Source organism: Salvelinus namaycush, chromosome 5 (assembly GCF_016432855.1).
Source record: "Salvelinus namaycush isolate Seneca chromosome 5, SaNama_1.0, whole genome shotgun sequence".
NCBI lineage: Eukaryota > Metazoa > Chordata > Actinopteri > Salmoniformes > Salmonidae > Salvelinus > Salvelinus namaycush.
The window spans coordinates 74246784-74264283 of record NC_052311.1 but is presented as its reverse complement, the minus strand read 5'-3'; the positions used below and the strand labels follow the sequence as shown (position 1 = coordinate 74264283).

Sequence of the window (17500 nt, the reverse complement as noted above, 5' to 3'; positions counted from 1 at the left end):
ACCACGACATCTACCCAGTCAGGAAAACATCCTCTAACCATGAGGAAACCATGACATCTACCGAGTCAGGAAAACATCCTCTAACCATGAGGAAACCACGACATCTACCCAGTCAGGAAAACATCCCCTAACCATGAGGAAACCATGACATCTACCCAGTCAGGAAAACATCCCCTAACCATGAGGAAACCATGACATCTACCCAGTCAGGAAAACATCCCCTAACCATGAGGAAACCACGACATCTACCCAGTCAGGAAAACATCCCCTAACCATGAGGAAACCATGACATCTACCCAGTCAGGAAAACATCCTCTAACCACGAGGAAACCATGACATCTACCCAGTCAGGAAAACATCCTCTAACCACGAGGAAACCACGACATCTACCCAGTCAGGAAAACATCCTCTAACCATGAGGAAACCATGACATCTAACCATGAGGAAACCATGACATCTACCCAGTCAGGAAAACATCCTCTAACCATGAGGAAACCACGACATCTACCCAGTCAGGAAAACATCCCCTAACCATGAGGAAACCATGACATCTACCCAGTCAGGAAAACATCCTCTAACCATGAGGAAACCATGACATCTACCCAGTCAGGAAAACATCCCCTAACCATGAGGAAACCACGACATCTACCCAGTCAGGAAAACATCCTCTAACCATGAGGAAACCATGACATCTACCCAGTCAGGAAAACATCCTCTAACCATGAGGAAACCATGACATCTACCCAGTCAGGAAAACATCCCTTAACCATGAGGAAACCATGACATCTACCCAGTCAGGAAAACATCCCCTAACCATGAGGAAACCACGACATCTACCCAGTCAGGAAAACATCCCCTAACCATGAGGAAACCACGACATCTACCCAGTCAGGAAAACATCCCCTAACCATGAGGAAACCATGACTACCCAGTCAGGAAAACATCCTCTAACCATGAGGAAACCACGACATCTACCCAGTCAGGAAAACATCCTCTAACCATGAGGAAACCACGACATCTACCCAGTCAGGAAAACATCCCCTAACCATGAGGAAACCATGACATCTACCCAGTCAGGAAAACATCCTCTAACCATGAGGAAACCATGACATCTACCCAGTCAGGAAAACATCCCCTAACCATGAGGAAACCACGACATCTACCCAGTCAGGAAAACATCCTCTAACCATGAGGAAACCATGACATCTACCCAGTCAGGAAAACATCCTCTAACCATGAGGAAACCATGACATCTACCCAGTCAGGAAAACATCCCTTAACCATGAGGAAACCATGACATCTACCCAGTCAGGAAAACATCCCCTAACCATGAGGAAACCACGACATCTACCCAGTCAGGAAAACATCCCCTAACCATGAGGAAACCACGACATCTACCCAGTCAGGAAAACATCCCCTAACCATGAGGAAACCATGACTACCCAGTCAGGAAAACATCCTCTAACCATGAGGAAACCACGACATCTACCCAGTCAGGAAAACATCCTCTAACCATGAGGAAACCATGACTACCCACCCAGTCAGGAAAACATCCTCTAACCATGAGGAAACCACGACATCTACCCAGTCAGGAAAACATCCCCTAACCATGAGGAAACCATGACATCTACCCAGTCAGGAAAACATCCCCTAACCATGAGGAAACCACGACATCTACCCAGTCAGGAAAACATCCCCTAACCATGAGGAAACCATGACATCTACCCAGTCAGGAAAACATCCCCTAACCATGAGGAAACCATGACATCTACCCAGTCAGGAAAACATCCTCTAACCATGAGGAAACCACGACATCTACCCAGTCAGGAAAACATCCTCTAACCATGAGGAAACCACGACATCTACCCAGTCAGGAAAACATCCTCTAACCATGAGGAAACCATGACTACCCAGTCAGGAAAACATCCCCTAACCATGAGGAAACCACGACATCTACCCAGTCAGGAAAACATCCTCTAACCATGAAGAAACCACGACATCTACCCAGTCAGGAAAACATCCTCTAACCATGAAGAAACCACGACATCTACCCAGTCAGGAAAACATCCTCTAACCATGAGGAAACCACGACATCTACCCAGTCAGGACAACATCCCCTAACCATGAGGAAACCATGACATCTACCCAGTCAGGAAAACATCACCTAACCATGAGGAAACCATGACATCTACCCAGTCAGGAAAACATCCTCTAACCATGAGGAAACCACGACATCTACCCAGTCAGGAAAACATCCTCTAACCATGAGGAAACCATGACATCTACCCAGTCACTGCTAATACTGACATACAGGCTACGTCCCAAAAAGGCCCCTATTATAGTGCACTATTTTTGATCAGAGCCCCTATTCCCTTTATAGTGCACTACTGTTGACCAGTGCTGGTCAACAGTGGTGCACTTTAACCTCTACGGGATTGGTGTCAGGTTGAGCTAACGTCCGCTAATTTGATTAGCATGACATTGTAAGTAGCAAGAAAATTTCCCAGGACATAGACATGTCTTATATTGGCAGAAAGTTTAAATTATTGTTAATCTAACTGCACTGTCCAATTTACATTAGCTATTACAGTGAAAGAATACCATGCTATTGTTTGAGGAGAGTGCACAGTTATATACTTGAAAATGTAGCAAACAAATTAGGCACATTTGGGCAGATTTTATACAACATTTTGAATAGTAATGCAATGGTTCATTGAATCAGTCTAAAACTTTGCACATACACTGCTGCCATCTAGTGGTCAAAATCTAAATTGCGCCTAAACTGCAGTAATACATTGGCCTTTCTCTTGCATATCAAAGATGACGGAACAAAAACAACACGTTTTTCCCAGTCAGGAAAACATCCCCTAACCATGAGGAAACCATGACATCTACCCAGTCAGGAAAACATCCCCTAACCATGAGGAAACCACGACATCTACCCAGTCAGGAAAACATCCTCTAACCATGAGGAAACCATGACATCTACCCAGTCAGGAAAACATCCTCTAACCATGAGGAAACCACGACATCTACCCAGTCAGGAAAACATCCTCTAACCATGACATCTACCCAGTCAGGAAAACATCCTCTAACCATGAGGAAACCACGACATCTACCCAGTCAGGAAAACATCCCCTAACCATGAGGAAACCATGACTACCCAGTCAGGAAAACATCCTCTAACCATGAGGAAACCATGACATCTACCCAGTCAGGAAAACATCCCCTAACCATGAGGAAACCATGACTACCCAGTCAGGAAAACATCCTCTAACCATGAGGAAACCATGACATCTACCCAGTCAGGAAAACATCCCCTAACCATGAGGAAACCATGACTACCCAGTCAGGAAAACATCCTCTAACCATGAGGAAACCATGACATCTACCCAGTCAGAAAAACATCCTCTAACCATGAGGAAACCACGACATCTACCCAGTCAGGAAAACATCCCCTAACCATGAGGAAACCATGACTACCCAGTCAGGAAAACATCCCCTAACCATGAGGAAACCACGACATCTACCCAGTCAGGACAACATCCCCTAACCATGAGGAAACCATGACATCTACCCAGTCAGGAAAACATCCTCTAACCATGAGGAAACCATGACATCTACCCAGTCAGGAAAACATCCCCTAACCATGAGGAAACCACGACATCTACCCAGTCAGGAAAACATCCCCTAACCATGAGGAAACCACGACATCTACCCAGTCAGGAAAACATCCTCTAACCATGAGGAAACCACGACATCTACCCAGTCAGGAAAACATCCCCTAACCATGAGGAAACCACGACATCTACCCAGTCAGGAAAACATCCCCTAACCATGAGGAAACCACGACATCTACCCAGTCAGTAAAACATCCCCTAACCATGAGGAAACCACGACATCTACCCAGTCAGTAAAACATCCCCTAACCATGAGGAAACCACGACATCTACCCAGTCAGTAAAACATCCCCTAACCATGAGGAAACCACGACATCTACCCAGTCAGGAAAACATCCCCTAACCATGAGGAAACCATGACATCTACCCAGTCAGGAAAACATCCCCTAACCATGAAGAAACCACGACATCTACCCAGTCAGGAAAACATCCTCTAACCATGAGGAAACCATGACATTTACCCAGTCAGGAAAACACCCTCTAACCATGAGGAAACCACGACATCTACCCAGTCAGGAAAACACCCTCTAACCATGAGGAAACCATGACATCTAACCAGTCAGGAAAACATCCTCTAACCATGAGGAAACCATGACATCTACTCAGTCAGGAAAACATCCTCTAACCATGAGGAAACCATGACATCTACCCAGTCAGGAAAACATCCCCTAACCATGAGGAAACCATGACATCTACCCAGTCAGGACAACATCCCCTAACCATGAGGAAACCATGACATCTACCCAGTCAGGAAAACATCCCCTAACCATGAAGAAACCACGACATCTACCCAGTCAGGAAAACATCCTCTAACCATGAGGAAACCATGACATCTACTCAGTCAGGAAAACATCCTCTAACCATGAGGAAACCATGACATCTACCCAGTCAGGAAAACATCCCCTAACCATGAGGAAACCATGACATCTACCCAGTCAGGACAACATCCCCTAACCATGAGGAAACCATGACATCTACCCAGTCAGGAAAACATCCCCTAACCATGAAGAAACCACGACATCTACCCAGTCAGGAAAACATCCTCTAACCATGAGGAAACCATGACATCTACCCAGTCAGGAAAACACCCTCTAACCATGAGGAAACCACAACATCTACCCAGTCAGGAAAACATCCCCTAACCATAAGGAAACCACGACATCTACCCAGTCAGGAAAACATCCTCTAACCATGAGGAAACCATGACATCTACTCAGTCAGGAAAACATCCTCTAACCATGAGGAAACCATGACATCTACCCAGTCAGGAAAACATCCCCTAACCATGAGGAAACCATGACATCTACCCAGTCAGTAAAACATCCCCTAACCATGAGGAAACCATGACTACCCAGTCAGGAAAACATCCCCTAACCATGAGGAAACCACGACATCTACCCAGTCAGGAAAACATCCCCTAACCATGAGGAAACCATGACATCTACCCAGTCAGGAAAACATCCCCTAACCATGAGGAAACCATGACATCTACCCAGTCAGGAAAACATCCCCTAACCATGAGGAAACCATGACATCTACCCAGTCAGGAAAACATCCCCTAACCATGAGGAAACCACGACATCTACCCAGTCAGGAAAACATCCTCTAACCATGACATCTACCCAGTCAGGAAAACATCCTCTAACCATGAGGAAACCACGACATCTACCCAGTCAGGAAAACATCCCCTAACCATGAGGAAACCATGACTACCCAGTCAGGAAAACATCCTCTAACCATGAGGAAACCATGACATCTACCCAGTCAGGAAAACATCCCCTAACCATGAGGAAACCATGACTACCCAGTCAGGAAAACATCCTCTAACCATGAGGAAACCATGACATCTACCCAGTCAGGAAAACATCCCCTAACCATGAGGAAACCATTACTACCCAGTCAGGAAAACATCCTCTAACAATGAGGAAACCATGACATCTACCCAGTCAGGAAAACATCCCCTAACCATGAGGAAACCATGACTACCCAGTCAGTAAAACATCCCCTAACCATGAGGAAACCACGACATCTACCCAGTCAGGAAAACATCCCCTAACCATGAGGAAACCATGACTACCCAGTCAGGAAAACATCCCCTAACCATGAGGAAACCACGACATCTACCCAGTCAGGACAACATCCCCTAACCATGAGGAAACCACGACATCTACCCAGTCAGGAAAACATCCCCTAACCATGAGGAAACCATGACATCTACCCAGTCAGGAAAACATCCCCTAACCATGAGGAAACCATGACATCTACCCAGTCAGGAAAACATCCCCTAACCATGAGGAAACCACGACATCTACCCAGTGAGGAAAACATAATCTAACCATGAGGAAACCATGACATCTACCCAGTCAGGAAAACATCCTCTAACCATGAGGAAACCACGACATCTACCCAGTCAGGAAAACATCCTCTAACCATGACATCTACCCAGTCAGGAAAACATCCTCTAACCATGAGGAAACCACGACATCTACCCAGTCAGGAAAACATCCCCTAACCATGAGGAAACCATGACTACCCAGTCAGGAAAACATCCTCTAACCATGAGGAAACCATGACATCTACCCAGTCAGGAAAACATCCCCTAACCATGAGGAAACCATGACTACCCAGTCAGGAAAACATCCCCTAACCATGAGGAAACCATGACTACCCAGTCAGGAAAACATCCTCTAACCATGAGGAAACCATGACATCTACCCAGTCAGGAAAACATCCCCTAACCATGAGGAAACCATGACTACCCAGTCAGGAAAACATCCTCTAACCATGAGGAAACCACGACATCTACCCAGTCAGGAAAACATCCTCTAACCATGAGGAAACCACGACATCTACCCAGTCAGGAAAACATCCTCTAACCATGAGGAAACCATGACTACCCAGTCAGGAAAACATCCTCTAACCATGAGGAAACCATGACATCTACCCAGTCAGGAAAACATCCCCTAACCATGAGGAAACCATGACATCTACCCAGTCAGGAAAACATCCCCTAACCATGAGGAAACCATGACTACCCAGTCAGGAAAACATCCTCTAACCATGAGGAAACCATGACATCTACCCAGTCAGAAAAACATCCTCTAACCATGAGGAAACCACGACATCTACCCAGTCAGGAAAACATCCTCTAACCATGAGGAAACCACGACATCTACCCAGTCAGGAAAACATCCCCTAACCATGAGGAAACCACAACATCTACCCAGTCAGGAAAACATCCCCTAACCATGAGGAAACCATGACATCTACCCAGTCAGGAAAACATCCTCTAACCATGAGGAAACCACGACATCTACCCAGTCAGGAAAACATCCCCTAACCATGAGGAAACCACGACATCTACTCAGTCAGGAAAACATCCTCTAACCATGAGGAAACCATGACATCTACCCAGTCAGGACAACATCCTCTAACCATGAGGAAACCACGACATCTACCCAGTCAGGAAAACATCCTCTAACCATGAGGAAACCACGACATCTACCCAGTCAGGAAAACATCCTCTAACCATGAGGAAACCATGACATCTACCCAGTCAGGAAAACATCCTCTAACCATGAGGAAACGACGACATCTACCCAGTCAGGAAAACATCCCCTAACCATGAGGAAACCATGACTACCCAGTCAGGAAAACATCCCCTAACCATGAGGAAACCACGACATCTACCCAGTCAGGACAACATCCCCTAACCATGAGGAAACCACGACATCTACCCAGTCAGGAAAACATCCCCTAACCATGAGGAAACCACGACATCTACCCAGTGAGGAAAACATAATCTAACCATGAGGAAACCATGACATCTACCCAGTCAGGAAAACATCCTCTAACCATGAGGAAACCACGACATCTACCCAGTCAGGAAAACATCCTCTAACCATGACATCTACCCAGTCAGGAAAACATCCTCTAACCATGAGGAAACCACGACATCTACCCAGTCAGGAAAACATCCCCTAACCATGAGGAAACCACGACATCTACCCAGTCAGGAAAACATCCTCTAACCATGACATCTACCCAGTCAGGAAAACATCCTCTAACCATGAGGAAACCACGACATCTACCCAGTCAGGAAAACATCCCCTAACCATGAGGAAACCATGACTACCCAGTCAGGAAAACATCCTCTAACCATGAGGAAACCATGACATCTACCCAGTCAGGAAAACATCCCCTAACCATGAGGAAACCATGACATCTACCCAGTCAGGAAAACATCCCCTAACCATGAGGAAACCATGACTACCCAGTCAGGAAAACATCCCCTAACCATGAGGAAACCACGACATCTACCCAGTCAGGACAACATCCCCTAACCATGAGGAAACCACGACATCTACCCAGTCAGGAAAACATCCCCTAACCATGAGGAAACCATGACATCTACCCAGTCAGGAAAACATCCCCTAACCATGAGGAAACCATGACATCTACCCAGTCAGGAAAACATCCCCTAACCATGAGGAAACCACGACATCTACCCAGTGAGGAAAACATAATCTAACCATGAGGAAACCATGACATCTACCCAGTCAGGAAAACATCCTCTAACCATGAGGAAACCACGACATCTACCCAGTCAGGAAAACATCCTCTAACCATGACATCTACCCAGTCAGGAAAACATCCTCTAACCATGAGGAAACCACGACATCTACCCAGTCAGGAAAACATCCCCTAACCATGAGGAAACCATGACTACCCAGTCAGGAAAACATCCTCTAACCATGAGGAAACCATGACATCTACCCAGTCAGGAAAACATCCCCTAACCATGAGGAAACCATGACTACCCAGTCAGGAAAACATCCCCTAACCATGAGGAAACCATGACTACCCAGTCAGGAAAACATCCTCTAACCATGAGGAAACCATGACATCTACCCAGTCAGGAAAACATCCCCTAACCATGAGGAAACCACGACATCTACCCAGTCAGGAAAACATCCTCTAACCATGAGGAAACCATGACTACCCAGTCAGGAAAACATCCTCTAACCATGAGGAAACCATGACATCTACCCAGTCAGGAAAACATCCCCTAACCATGAGGAAACCATGACATCTACCCAGTCAGGAAAACATCCCCTAACCATGAGGAAACCATGACTACCCAGTCAGGAAAACATCCTCTAACCATGAGGAAACCATGACATCTACCCAGTCAGAAAAACATCCTCTAACCATGAGGAAACCACGACATCTACCCAGTCAGGAAAACATCCTCTAACCATGAGGAAACCACGACATCTACCCAGTCAGGAAAACATCCTCTAACCATGAGGAAACCACGACATCTACCCAGTCAGGAAAACATCCCCTAACCATGAGGAAACCACAACATCTACCCAGTCAGGAAAACATCCCCTAACCATGAGGAAACCATGACATCTACCCAGTCAGGAAAACATCCCCTAACCATGAGGAAACCACGACATCTACCCAGTCAGGAAAACATCCCCTAACCATGAGGAAACCATGACATCTACCCAGTCAGGAAAACATCCTCTAACCATGAGGAAACCACGACATCTACCCAGTCAGGAAAACATCCCCTAACCATGAGGAAACATACGTGAACATCCTCTCCAACCCAGGCCTCAGAGTGAAAGCAACATATTTGAAGTGTGTACATTATGGAGAGGAGGTGGGGTTGTGTGTACATTATGGAGAGGAGGTGGGGTTGTGTGTACATTATGGAGAGGAGGTGGGGTTGTGTGTACATTATGGAGAGGAGGTGGGGTTGTGTGTACATTATGGAGAGGAGGTGGGGTTGTGTGTACATTATGGAGAGGAGGTGGGGTTGTGTGTACCTATATACATTTCTGGAGGGGATTTTAATGGTGTGGACATTCCTCAAGTACACAGTCAGCACGTACACACAGTGGCACAGTTTAACATCGGAGGGTCATAGAACTGACCGCCCCGAAACTGTCGACCCACACGCTATCCATACACACACACACACACACACACACACACTCTCAGTCTTCCTTTTAAGTCCCTCTCGTTGGTTGGGTCTGCAGGTCATTAGTCAACGTAATTACTTCCTCAAACATTGAATTCAGACTCAGTGAAAACAGGACTAAACCAGGACACAGTTCCATCCATCTTGTCAGTGTGATTTCTGTTCACTGGTGATGACATGTGAATGTGGCCTATGAATTACATTTGACAAGCCATGTAGTTTTAGAAAATGGTTTGACTTACTTTTGAATGCTGGGTACATGGGTACGGTGTTAGTGATGAGGACTGCATCAAATTTGCCGTCTTGGGTCGGAGCCAGCTCTAAAGATACAACAAAAAATGGTGGAAAATCAACGTTTTAATGTACAGTACAATTTAGATTGCCTCGTGTCTTATTACTGCGTTGTAAACTATAGTACATCAGCTGGGTGTTCCAGAGGTGGTCTTGAATGCTAAGTGGAATGTGGTGTTAGAACCAGGCGTACGTCAAGCTGGTGCAACCAGCCACTGGTCAACCATAGGAGATCTGACAGGAGAGAACATGGAGGACGTACGTGGAGGGTAGAGGAAGGCGAAGGAGATCTGACAGGAGAGAACACGGAGGACGTACGTGGAGGGTAGAGGAAGGCGAAGGAGATCTGACAGGAGAGAACACGGAGGACGTACGTGGAGGGTAGAGGAAGGCGAAGGAGATCTGACAGGAGAGAACACGGAGGACGTACGTGGAGGGTAGAGGAAGGCGAAGGAGATCTGTTTGTCAGCCTTGTAGTTGGAGCAGGATTGGCTGAAGGCCGGAGGGATACGGATGTCAGGTCTGACACAGTTAGTCAGATGCTCTGGTAGAGGTGTCACTTCTACCTGGAAAACACAATCACAACAAACACAATCACAACTACAGACTGTAGTCAACGTTAGACCGCTGTAGACTGTAGTCAACGTTAGACCGCTGTAGACTGTAGTCAACGTTAGACCGCTGTAGACTGTAGTCAACGTTAGACCGCTGTAGACTGTAGTCAACGTTAGACCGCTGTAGACTGTAGTCAACGTTAGACCACTGTAGACTGTAGTCAGCGTTAGACCACTGTAGTCAACGTTAGACCACTGTAGTCAACGTTAGACCGCTGTAGACTGTAGTCAACGTTAGACCGCTGTAGACTGTAGTCAACGTTAGACCGCTGTAGACTGTAGTCAACGTTAGACCACTGTAGTCAACGTTAGACCACTGTAGTCAACGTTAGACCGCTGTAGACTGTAGTCAACGTTAGACCGCTGTAGACTGTAGTCAACGTTAGACCGCTGTAGACTGTAGTCAACGTTAGACCACTGTAGTCAACGTTAGACCACTGTAGACTGTAGTCAACGTTAGACCTCTGTAGACTGTAGTCAACGTTAGACCACTGTAGACTGTAGTCAACGTTAGACCACTGTAGACTGTAGTCAACGTTAGACCACTGTAGACTGTAGTCAACGTTAGACCACTGTAGACTGTAGTCAACGTTAGACCACTGTAGACTGTAGTCAACGTTAGACCACTGTAGACTGTAGTCTCCTGTTCCTGGAGAGACACCCTCCTGTAGGTCCTGGAGAGATGCTCTCCGGGAACAGGGTTGGAGTTAACATACAGGAGGGTGTCTATCCAGGAACAGGGTTTGAGTTAAAATCTACAGGAGGGTAGCTCTCCAGGAACAGGGTTGGAGAGCTCCGCTCTAGCGACTATAATTAGACCACTGTTCAAATTAGTAGTCAACATAAAGTATTGATGATGTATTTACCAGTCCATGGGTTTATCTTGAGAGTATTATTGAATGAGCTATTTTCCCTCGTCAAACATCAGTTATAAACTCAGTGTGTACAGTAAATAGCATATAACTAATATCAAAATAAACCATGTCTGAAACTTGTAAGCTGTTCTGTTGGACATACCTGTTTGGAGACGGTATAGGACGTCCATAGGGGCATAGAGAGTGATTCACTGTACCCACTGATATAGTCACTGTGGTGTAGAATGCTGTATTTAGTACGGAACAGAACTGCAGGTCGACCATGGGGGAGGTTCTTGCTGTCTGGAAGAGAAGACAATAATCCTAAAAGCTGGTAACAAGACTCTGGAGAGGATATTCAATAGTAATATGAGAAATAGGACATAATAAAACCCCTTACTGACATGTCTATGTAATAACATGTTAATAACATTGTTGGTGCAGTAATTAGTGTTATTACTCAGGTATTATCATTACTACTACTCAGGCATGAGACCAACGATATGGACCAGAGAGAGACGTACCATCAACAGCTTGCCTCAGTCTCTGATTAAGCTCTTCCACTTTGTTCTGTAAGAGACAGAGCCACAGTGACTCCAGGTTATAGCCTCTTACAACGGGGACTTTCAAAGCTCTCTGCCCCCTATTTTTTGAACGCAACTGCAAAAAGATTGAAGGTGAAAATCTCTTGCAAAGACATCTATAATCTCTGCAGAAGCAAGATGACTTCACAGACAGAAATAAGAAGAAGAGGGAATCAAACAAACAAAGCATGAGAACGTGTAACAGCAGCTATGGATTACAGAGACAACAATCAGTGGCAGACACAGAAACCACTTTAGACACGTAAAATACACAACATGTAGTAATGCCTAGTGCTACAGATATCCGTCAGGTCATAGGTCAAACACACATGCAATACAGATCAATATAACAACATGTAGTCTGTTTCTTGAGATGCAGAAATCAACCTGATTAACTTTATTGAAGCAAATATCAAGTTGATATAAAAACCAAAAGCTTCAATATCCGTCTGTCTACGGCTGTGAAAGCCATAAAAATACAATCTCATTCTAGTTCTGTGGTGGGAGCCATAGAGATGAATACAGTTTCTACAGTATCTATCTCTATAGTGAAACAGTATCAATCTCTACAGTTTCTACAGTATCTATCTCTACAGTTTCTACAGTATCTATCTCTATAGTGATACAGTATCAATCTCTATAGTTTCTACAGTATCTATCTCTACAGTTTACAGTATCAATCTCTACAGTTTCTACAGTATCTATCTCTACAGTTTCTACAGTATCTATCTCTATAGTGAAACAGTATCAATCTCTATAGTGAAACAGTATCAATCTCTACAGTTTCTACAGTATCTATCTCTACAGTTTCTATAGTGAAACAGTATCAATCTCTATAGTGAAACAGTATCAATCTCTATAGTGAAACAGTATCAATCTCTATAGTGAAACAGTATCAATCTCTATAGTGAAACAGTATCAATCTCTATAGTGAAACAGTATCTCTCTCTACAGTATCTCTCTCTACAGTATCTCTCTCTACAGTATCTCTCTCTACAGTATCTCTCTCTACAGTATCTCTCTCTACAGTATCTCTCTCTACAGTATCTATCTCTATAGTGATACAGTATCTATCTCTATAGTGATACAGTATCTATCTCTACAGTTTCTACAGTATCAATCTCTATAGTGGAACAGTATCTATCTCTATAGTGGAACAGTATCTATCTCTATAGTGGAACAGTATCTATCTCTATAGTGGAACAGTATCTATCTCTACAGTTTCTACATTATCTCTCTCTATAGTGATACAGTATCTATCTCTATAGTGATACAGTATCTATCTCTACAGTTTCTACATTATCTCTCTCTATAGTGATACAGTATCTATCTCTATAGTGATACAGTATCAATCTCTACAGTTTCTACAGTATCAATCTCTACAGTTTCTACAGTATCAATCTCTATAGTGGAACAGTATCTATCTCTATAGTGGAACAGTATCTATCTCTACAGTTTCTACATTATCTCTCTCTATAGTGATACAGTATCTATCTCTATAGTGATACAGTATCAATCTCTACAGTTTCTACAGTATCAATCTCTACAGTGTCTACAGTATCAATCTCTACAGTTTCTACAGTATCAATCTCTACAGTTTCTACAGTATCTATCTCTATAGTGATACAGTATCTATCTCTATAGTGATACAGTATCTATCTCTATAGTGATACAGTATCTATCTCTACAGTTTCTACAGTATCAATCTCTACAGTTTCTACAGCATCTATCTCTATGGTGATACAGTATCTATCTCTATAGTGATACAGTATCTAGCTCTATAGTGATACAGTATCTATCTCTATAATGATACAGTATCTATCTCTATAGTGATACAGTATCTATCTCTATAGTGATACAGTATCTATCTCTACAGTATCAATCTCTATAGTGATACAGTATCTCTCTCTATAGTGATACAGTATCAATCTCTACAGTATCTATCTCTATAGTGATACAGTATCTATCTCGACAGTATCTATCTATCTCTACAGTATCTATCTCTATAGTTTCTACAGTATCTATCTCTATAGTGATACAGTATCTATCTCTATGGTGATACAGTATCTATCTCTATGGTGATACAGTATCTATCTCTATAGTGATACAGTATCTATTTCTATAGTGATACAGTATCTATCTCTACAGTATCAATCTCTATAGTGATACAGTATCTCTCTCTATAGTGATACAGTATCAATCTCTACAGTATCTATCTCTATAGTGATACAGTATCTATCTCTACAGTATCTATCTATCTCTACAGTATCAATCTCTACAGTTTCTACAGTATCTATCTCTATAGTGATACAGTATCTATCTCTATGGTGATACAGTATCTATCTCTATAGTGATACAGTATCTATCTCTATAGTGATACAGTATCTATCTCTACAGTATCAATCTCTATAGTGATACAGTATCTATCTCTACAGTATCTATCTCTACAGTATATATCTCTACAGTATCTATCTCTACAGTATCTATCTCTACAGTATCTATCTCTACAGTATCTATCTCTACAGTATCTATCTCTACAGTATCTATCTCTACAGTATCTATCTCTACAGTATCTATCTCTACAGTATCTATCTCTACAGTATCTATCTCTACAGTATCTATCTCTACAGTGAAACAGTATCAATCTCTATAGTGATACAGTATTAATCTCTACAGTAGCTACAGTATCTATCTCTATAGAGATACAGTATCTATCTCTATAGTGATACAGTATCTATCTCTATAGTGATACAGTATCTATCTCTACAGTATCTACAGTATCTATCTCTACAGTATCTACAGTATCTATCTCTACAATATCTACAGTATCTATCTCTATAGTATCTATCTCTACAGTGAAACAGTATCTATCTCTATAGTGATACAGTATTAATCTCTACAGTATCTATAGTGTCTATCTCTATAGTGATACAGTATTAATCTCTACAGTATCTATCTCTATAGTGATACAGTATCAATCTCTATAGTGATACAGTATCAATCTCTATAGTGATACAGTATCTATCTCTATAGTGATACAGTATCTATCTCTATAGTGATACAGTATCTATCTCTATAGTGATACAGTATCTATCTCTATAGTGATACAGTATCTATCTCTATAGTGATACAGTATCTATCTCTATAGTGATACAGTATCTATCTCTATAGTGATACAGTATCTATCTCTACAGTATCTACAGTATCTATCTCTACAATATCTACAGTATCTATCTCTACAATATCTACAGTATCTATCTCTATAGTGATACAGTATCTATCTCTACAGTATCTACAGTATCTATCTCTACAATATCTACAGTATCTATCTCTATAGTGATACAGTATCTATCTCTATAGTGATACAGTATCTATCTCGATAGTGATACAGTATCTATCTCTATAATGATATAGTATCTATCTCTACAGTATCTCTCTCTACAGTATCTATCTCTATAGTGATACAGTATCTATCTCTACAGTGATACAGTATCTATCTCTACAGTGATACAGTATCTATCTCTATAGTGATACAGTATTAATCTCTACAGTATCTCTCTCTACAGTATCTATCTCTATAGTGATACAGTATCTATCTCTATAGTGAAACAGTATCTATCTCTATAGTGATACAGTATCTATCTTTACAGTATCTACAGTATATATCTCTATAGTGATACAGTATTAATCTCTACAGTATCTCTCTCTACAGTATCTATCTCTATAGTGATACAGTATCTATCTCTATAGTGAAACAGTATCTATCTCTACAGTATCTACAGTATCTATCTCTATAGTGATACAGTATTAATCTCTACAGTATCTATCTCTACAGTTTCTACAGTATCTATCTCTACAGTCTCTACAGTATCTATCTCTATAGTGATAGTATCAATCTCTACAGTATCTATCTCTAGTGATACAGTATCTATCTCTACAGTGATACAGTATCTATCTCTACAGTGATACAGTATCTATCTCTATAGTTTCTACATTATCTATCTCTATAGTGATACAGTATCTATCTCTACAGTTTCTACATTATCTATCTCTATAGTGATACATTATATATCTCTATAGTGATACAGTATCTATCTCTACAGTTTCTACATGATCTATCTCTATAGTGATACAGTATCTGTCTCTATAGTGATACAGTATCTATCTCTATAGTGATACAGTATCTATCACTATAGTGATACAGTATCTATCTATCTCTACAGTATCAATCTCTATAGTGAAACAGTATCTGTCTCTACAGTTTCTATCTCTATAGTGAAACAGTATCAATCTCTACAGTTTCTACAGTATCTATCTCTATAGTGATACAGTATCTATCTCTACAGTGATACAGTATCTATCTCTATGGCTATAACTGCTGTGCTGTTCTGTAGCTGACCTTGTCATCACAGCTGCAGCCTAAGTCATCAGTCAGAGTAATGATGGGACCTGAGATGGTGGGTTTAGACACCTCCTCTGGCACGGTGGGCTTGTGAACCGGGCTCTTCAACAGGTGGTTCAGACTGCCATGAGTCCCGTTGTTAGAGGCAGGCTTCAGGCCAAGCAGATCTGTTTCCATGAAAACGGACAATAAAGTATCGTATTGTTACGATGATTACAGTAAGATCTCGAGTCAAGTCAATACAACTTCACCGTCCATAACGTACGAGTACGGGGCTGACGAGTGCTACTGTAGGCCTCCCTCAAGTTAAAAAAAATCATGAAGATGCCTTACCACACATGACATTGTAAAGTTCAATGTTTTCAAAAACGGGCACTTTGGTCTTGAATTTAAACATAGGTCCATATCCAAAGAAAATAGTCTGAAGAACAGGATAAAGGTAATGATTAATACTTTATGACAACAAGAACTCTTAAATCAAGATGAGGAGAAAACTAGCATACCTGCATGCTGTTTATCTTGTTGTCATAACCGTGATCTCCTGCAAAACCACATTTCCCAGGGTGCCTCTTTCCTCCTTCTGGAGACTTCCTGTAACAGACAGCATGATGCAAAAAAAAAAAAAAAACATTTTCCAACATCAGACAATTCATGGTTTTAATAATATGAACTATCTACAATTCCTCACCGGGATGAAGACTATATGCAGCCTAAATAAACATTCAAGGACATTGTGTCTGATTTTCATAACGTTTGATTTGATTCAAACCAGACCACACAGATACAGCCCTACATACACAGTAACACACTGAAATCCTTATAGCCCCAAGTGTAAAGTATTCAGTTTTTCCAAGGCCAACCCTACACCACTACATTTCCCTGTAAAACCATGTAATTGGAAAACAAACAATTTTTTTAATGAAGTTTGCATTAAACACTACAGTCAGTGGTGTCTGTGTAGGGGACAGCCCACAAGCACGTAGAGCCTGAAAAATCACCAACGGCAGGGAAAACCGCTAACAAATATTTCATTTCATTTGGGAATTTAATTTAAAAGACAGTTTTACTCTGCTAGCTGCA

General features: G+C 42.3%; 1 protein-coding gene across 3 annotated transcripts in view; it reads right to left on the bottom strand.

Moving 5' to 3' along the window:
- The window catches only part of enpp2 (ectonucleotide pyrophosphatase/phosphodiesterase 2), a 48753-nt gene that overhangs the window by 5643 nt on the left and 25610 nt on the right, over positions 1–17500 (bottom strand). For 2 of the 3 annotated variants that reach the window (XM_038995213.1, XM_038995212.1), the window contains exons 16-22: positions 16924–17011; positions 16754–16841; positions 16418–16587; positions 11959–12094; positions 11598–11737; positions 10397–10532; positions 9918–9995 (exon numbers count right to left, since the gene is read on the bottom strand). In XM_038995213.1, the coding sequence (XP_038851141.1) occupies positions 9918–9995; positions 10397–10532; positions 11598–11737; positions 11959–12094; positions 16418–16587; positions 16754–16841; positions 16924–17011 (836 nt within the window). The remainder of the gene's footprint in view (positions 1–9917; positions 9996–10396; positions 10533–11597; positions 11738–11958; positions 12095–16417; positions 16588–16753; positions 16842–16923; positions 17012–17500) is intronic. The other variant, XM_038995214.1, reaches the window with a different exon arrangement.